Source organism: Blennius ocellaris (assembly GCF_963422515.1).
Source record: "Blennius ocellaris genome assembly, chromosome: 16".
In the NCBI taxonomy this organism is placed as follows: Eukaryota; Metazoa; Chordata; class Actinopteri; order Blenniiformes; family Blenniidae; genus Blennius; species Blennius ocellaris.
Window position 1 is genome coordinate 3,900,650 of NC_137665.1, and position 6,250 is coordinate 3,906,899.

The following is a 6,250-nucleotide window of genomic DNA, read 5'->3' on the forward strand; positions in this document are numbered from 1 at the left end:
TTCATCCTTCATCCAACGCAGGTACATTCTTATCTGTATGTGTCCTTTATGCTGTTTATTAGAACAGAACTCCCCCGTTTGTTAATCCGAGCGTCCGAAGCTTCACCTGAGACGCCGGTGGAGTGAAAGTATAAAGCGAAAGGTGGAGGAATCACCTCCAAGTCTCAGCGCCGCGGCTTCCATCGGAGCTCCAGGCTGAAAATCAGCCGCCGGACATGGAACCCGAACGGGGTCGATGCATTTTCACCTTGAAAACCTCGTTGGAAATGAGTGGTGTTTTCAAATAGTACCTGTGGTCACTACGTTAGACCGCATCGTGGCTAAAATTAGAATTATCTTTAAAATATAGACTAAAAAAAGATATGAATCCCATTATAAAGTAATATGCTGCTCTGCTGGTGTGTTTGCTTTTGGCTTGGCTCCACCCGTGCGACTCAAAAATGAACCGTTCGAGAATTGGTGACGACGTCTTCGCCTTCAGATGGATTTATTGCTGAACGTCATCTGCAGCTCTTTGACAGTCAGATATCCGGTGTTGCGCGGCTCCACCGGCATGGAGGACGGCCTGCACGCGGCACCGGGAGCGACCCGGGCCGCAGAGCCGCCACCGGCGCCTGTCGCCGGGACCTCCTCCCGCTGGAGGTCGGAGGCGACTGGCGCCACGCTGACGGGGTGAGGAGGACCCGGAGGGCGGGTCGGCGGGCGCATCTGGAGCGGGAAATGAAGGGGGAGGGTCAGAAGATGTGAGCTCAGGTCGTCCAGGTCGTCCAGGTCGTCCAGGTCGTCCTCTCCTTCGAGGTCAACGTCCAGTTCGTCTTCCTTTCCGGTGCAAAAGCCGGAGTCTGGGCTGTGCTGCTCTTTCTTCAAACTCTCGTACGCCCTCCGGGAGGCGGTGGAAGGGAAGACGAAGGGCTGCAGGGCGTAGGCATCGTCCTGATAGGTGAAGTAGGCCATTATGGAGTCGGTGCGAGCCGAGCCCCCGGAGGAGCTGGACATGAAGTATCCCATGTTGGAGAAGCAGGACGAGGAGGACGAGTCGCCAGCGACGCCGCTGGTCAGGGAGCCGCCGTCAGAGGGGCGATTGTGGAGGTGGAGCAGGGCGGTGGTGGAGCCCGAGGGAGGAGGAGGAGGAGGAGGAGGAGGAGGAGGAGAGGGGGGCGCCTCCCCGTCCTCACACACCTCCACCCGGGAGATCTGCTCGCATGGCTGGGACGTGAAGAACGGGTCGGAAGCCCTCGGAGGGTTCAGCCAGTCCTGCGTGAGAGAAAAGACTTCAGCAAACCCTTCCCTCTCAAAATGTTTACCAGCGTAAACTAACGACGAGCTCCGTTCCTGAGGAGGAACTCTTTGGGTTCTCGCTCTGTCATCCCTGCTTAAAAAGTCTTCAATTGCTGCAGCGAAAGTCCTGACAAGAACCAGCATAAGAGATCACATCACTCCAACATTAGCTTCTCGTCATTGGCTCCCTGTTAAATCCTCCTTCTAACCTATAAAGCTCTACAACTCGGCCACATCATATCTTAAAGAACTGTTAGTCCCGTATCTCCCCAGAAGAACACTCGGTTGTCAGAGTGCTGGTTTACTGGAGGTTCCTCGGTTTTCTAAAAGTAGAATGGGAGTAAAAAAAATCTGCTTGCTCATGTGGATTTGTTGAGTTTTTCTGTTTTCTCCGTTAAAAGCACCGAGAAATGACTGTGTTCTATTCGGTGCTATATAAATAAAGTTGAATTGAATTGAATTTGTAATTTTATTTTCAGAGTTCCCAACTGTTGTTTATATTCGGCCGATGAAACCAATTAAAAAGCTTCATTTTTGATCTGCAGAGAAAGAGCCACGGGAATCAAGAAGCTCATTGCTATACTTTGCAAACACTATATTACACATTTCGCCACGTTGTGGGGTGAAATCGACAGGCTCTGAAACTCTGGCGCATGTTGTGCTGAAAGGTTTAGCGAGATCGGCATTTTTCTACCTTGACATTCCCTTCGTGGACGGTGATGTACTCCGAGGGGTTCGGAATAGGCTTCTCTTGGAGGAGCCTGAAACAACACGGCGAGTCATTACAGGTTGTGCAAAAAAATAAATAAATAAATAAATAAGCACACATGCATCTGGAAAACACTCACCCCCTGGTCTTACAACTTCTGTAAACAAGCAGGAGAGCACAAATGATGAGACACAAGGGGAGCAGCAGTCCCACGGACAGCGTCGCCGTGTGACGGAGCCACCACTCTGGAATCGGAAGACAAAACTGTTCAATGCAAATATCTCATCCAGGTGAGCGTGGAGGGAAGTCGAGCATGAACTTTTCCCCGCCTCTACCCTCATTCTCTAACGGCGGCGCCTTGTCCGGAGGGCCCGTCCAGGACGTGGTGGGACTCCAGTCGCTCCACTGGCTCGTCTTCTTGTTGAGGGGCTTGACCCGCACCCTGAGCCGCCGGTCCCCCTGAAGCTCCTCCACGGGGATCGTCCATTCCTGCTGGTTGCTGTACAACAAGTCGGCCCTCTGGTGACAAGTTAAAAAAGAAAAAAAGAAACTATGTTAAAATTGTCCTGCAGCACGACGACGACTGGTTTGCGTGAGCTTTCGACGTGTACGTTAAAGTTTCGGCTCACGTCTGTTGTGTTTCTCGTGGAAATGTCCTGAAAACTCACCTCCCAGGTTTCCTCCTTCATTTTGAGCTGAACTTGAAACTCAAAGCCAGTCAGATAGTCTGAAACAGCGTGACCCGGACTCCAGGAGATCCACGTTCCGTTGGCAGTGCTCCTGACGAGGGGAGCGCTGGGAGGATGCATTTTAACTGTGCGCACACACACATACACACACACACTGGATTACTGAGACAAAATACACGATAATTGCGTTGAAAAGATGATTTCACATGGATTTCTAAAAGGATTCTGAGTGAGCTTATCTTAATCTGACTCACTGTGGCGGCTCGGCTTATAGTTATGGATCGCGTCCACCAACGTGTCGTTACACTTCATGCTGATGTTGGGCATCTTCTCCGAGTGGTAGAATTCCTGCACGGATCGGTGAAATGAGACGAGATGAAGCGGTTCGAACTCCCCAAGTGTTTTAGTGACGAGTTTGCATGATTTCCTCGTGTGGGAAAGAATTTTCTCCGAATATTCAGGTTTCCTCCGATACTCCAAGAACATGCATTTCAGGTTAATTTTTGACCTTAAATTCACGTGTTTACATCGTGATGGAGTCGTGACGTGACCCTGACATCGCTCCGAGTCAACTGGGAGGGAGGGAGGGATGGAGGGATGGAGGGATGGAGGGATGGATGGATGGATGGATGGATGGATGGATAGAAACTCAGTGAATATTAAACTTCTTTTTTAAATTAAATGTGTAAGTCCTCGTCCTTTTCTCTCTTTTAGTATCTTTTCATAGAGCGATGTAGTATTAGTAGGAGTAGTAGTAGTAGTAACAGTAATTGTAATAGTGATACTACAGGAATAATAATAGTAATAGTAACAGTATTAGTAATAGTAGTAGTAGAAATAACAGTAGCAATATTAGTAGTAGTAGTAATAACAATAACAGTAATATTAACAGTATTAGTAACCGTAGTAGTAGAAGTAACAGTAGTATTAGTAGTAGAAGTAAAAAACAACAGCAATAGTAATAGTAACAGTATTAGTAGTAATAGTAGTAGAAATAACAGTAGTGATATTAGCAGTAGTAGTAGTAGAAATAACAGTAGTGATATTAGTAGTAGTAGTAGTAGAAATAACAGTAGTGATATTAGCAGTAGTAGTAGTAGAAATAACAGTAGTGATATTAGTAGTAGTAGTAGTAGAAATAACAGTAGTGATATTAGCAGTAGTAGTAGTAGAAATAACAGTAGTGACATTAGTAGTAGTAGTAAAAACAATAGTAATAGTAGCAGAAGTAACAGTAGTAACAAAGGTGGTAGTAATAGTAGCATTAGAAGTAATAGTAGTAATGCCAGTACTACTAATAGTAGTAGATTTCACTTCCACCACTTCAGAAGGTCGACCAGTCAAAACGCTTCACACTCTGAATCCTTCACACTCCTTTACACACACACACACACACACACACACACACACACACACACACACACACACACACACACACACACACACACACACACACACACACACACACACACACACACACACACACACCAGTGGAGGCGGCCGCCACGCGCGACGCTCAGTCCATCCATTGGGGACAATTTGGGGTTCGGTGTCTTGCTCAAGGGTACTTAGGCAGTCATTTGTGGGATTGAACCTGTAGCATTTCCAATGAGAGGCGACCGCTCTACCAACCGAGCCACCCCCGCCCCGCTGGGTTGTTACGACTGGTAACCGTGGTACTTCTACTAGTAGTAGTAATAATAATACTCGTGGTATTTCCATCAGTAAGCAGTTTCATGAGCCGCTGTGAGACGATGATAATGTTGTAATTGACGCTACAGAAAGTAAACTGAATTGAAAACTACACGATTTAACACGATTCCATTGGGTGTGGATGAGAAAGGCCTTTTATTGACTCTTACTCGCTCTTCGAACACGAAACTGCAGCCGGGAGGAGAGTTTTCACGGAGTTCCAGCCGGCAGCTTCGGCTAAGAAACAAAAAAAAAAAGAAAAGAAAAGAAGAGAAAACGTCATAATTGAAGACGAATGCAAATCTTGTCCGTAATTCCGTAGAAAAAGGATGGCGACGTGGCACCTGATCAGTTTGGGCTTCCCGCCGTGAAACACTTTCTTGACGCCGGCGACCCGGCAGTCCACACGGGGATCCGGCGCCGAGCCGTTCCACGAGCAGGTGACGCTGTGGAGGTAGTCGTTGGTACAGAGGAGACCTTCGAGGGCGGGGAGACATTGGGGTTAAAACAAACAAACAAACATACAAAAGATCAGACTGGTGGCAGGTGAGGTTTTTGGGTGTGGTCGGCTTTGCGTGAACCTTTGTGGGAGTGGACGGCGTGAAGTGAGAACACAGCCGCCAGGACGGGAAACAGCTTCTCCATGGTCCGACCGCAAGCCTACGACCGACTCGACATCCGCACAACGATCCTGAAATAAGTGGCAGTAAAAAAAATTCAGTGCTTTTGAATTGAAAGCGCTCTTGAAGCTCGTGAGTGAAACGTGGAAGGAGAAGCTGCATCACAAGGCGACATACTTTTAGTAGGACTGCTGTTTCTCTGCTGAGCAAAAGGCTGCGGCGAACAAGAACCGATGAAACCTGACTCATAGCGCTATGGAGAGCGTATTAGCTGGGTTAGCGAGCGCTTCCTGTCAGCACACTGCAAATATCAGCGTCACGCTCAATTAGCTCCAATGTCACGTAGAACAATACATTAAAGCTTCTAATTTTAAATTGTTTTATCGTTATTATTCTTCTTCTTATTTTTTTTTTAGTAGAACAAAAGCGACTCTGAAAACAGAAGAGAAACCGTCACGACCGGGAAGGATTCATTTTGCCGCCACGCTGAGTCACTCGCTTTGTTTTTCTGAAAAAGGCTTTGATAACGTGCATCGCTGCAATTTATGCATTTTAAAGAAATAAATCAGACAGTCGTAAGAATGATGATGATGATGATGATGATGATGATGATGGTATTAAAATAGAAACGATACCTCATGAGACTTGGCCTCAGGTGGTCAACGGAGAGGAAACACAGGTTGTCTTCTCTTGGTGAAGATTCTGTCCTTCTTCTACTTGCTCATCAGTCACTTCATAGTCTTGTACAACACCCCCCCTCCTCCCTCACCCCCCCCTCTCTCTCTCTCTCTCTCTCTCTTTCACTCATCCCTCCATCTCCTCATTCTCACCCCTCGCTCGTCTCTTTTAGTGCCCAGTGACATTTTCCACTTGTAACCACAGCCTGTGTTCGGGGTTTACAGGAAGTGTCATGAGAGCGGTGAGTGATAGTGAGAGTGAGAGAGAGAGAGAGAGAGAGAGAGAGAGACAGAGAGAGAGAGGACGAGCCGGGGTGGTGGTTGTTGAGCAGCAGAGGACCTCCTCCTCCTCCTCCTCCACCTCCTCCACCTGAGCCCTGCCGCATCTCGTCAGGTAATAATAATTGTAGTGAAAACAAGAAATACAAAGCGACACCACATCCTGTTTCAGTCTCAACGTGAAGTGGGTTGTAAAGAGAGAAACCGGCCCTGTGAAGTGGTTTCGTGTTGATGAAACGCCGATTAGAACAAAAACAAAAGGATTGGAAGGATAAAAGAGACCGGCCAAACGACACCGGTGTCTCG

At 47.6% G+C, this 6,250-nt stretch overlaps 1 protein-coding gene across 1 annotated transcript; it reads right to left on the reverse strand.

Annotated features, from left to right (window-relative positions):
- Window positions 1–477: 477 nt before the first annotated feature.
- On the reverse strand, window positions 478–5,060 carry il2rb (interleukin 2 receptor, beta; the record flags this gene model as incomplete). Its single annotated transcript, XM_080511877.1, has 9 exons — window positions 4,950–5,060; window positions 4,713–4,845; window positions 4,539–4,605; window positions 2,931–3,024; window positions 2,656–2,801; window positions 2,323–2,506; window positions 2,127–2,232; window positions 1,973–2,039; window positions 478–1,254 (listed from the first exon to the last, which is right to left on the reverse strand). The coding sequence occupies exons 1-9, from the start codon at window positions 5,011–5,013 to the stop codon at window positions 478–480; spliced, it is 1,638 nt and encodes a 545-aa protein (XP_080368003.1). The 5' UTR covers window positions 5,014–5,060.
- Between the last annotated feature and the right edge of the window lie 1,190 nt (window positions 5,061–6,250).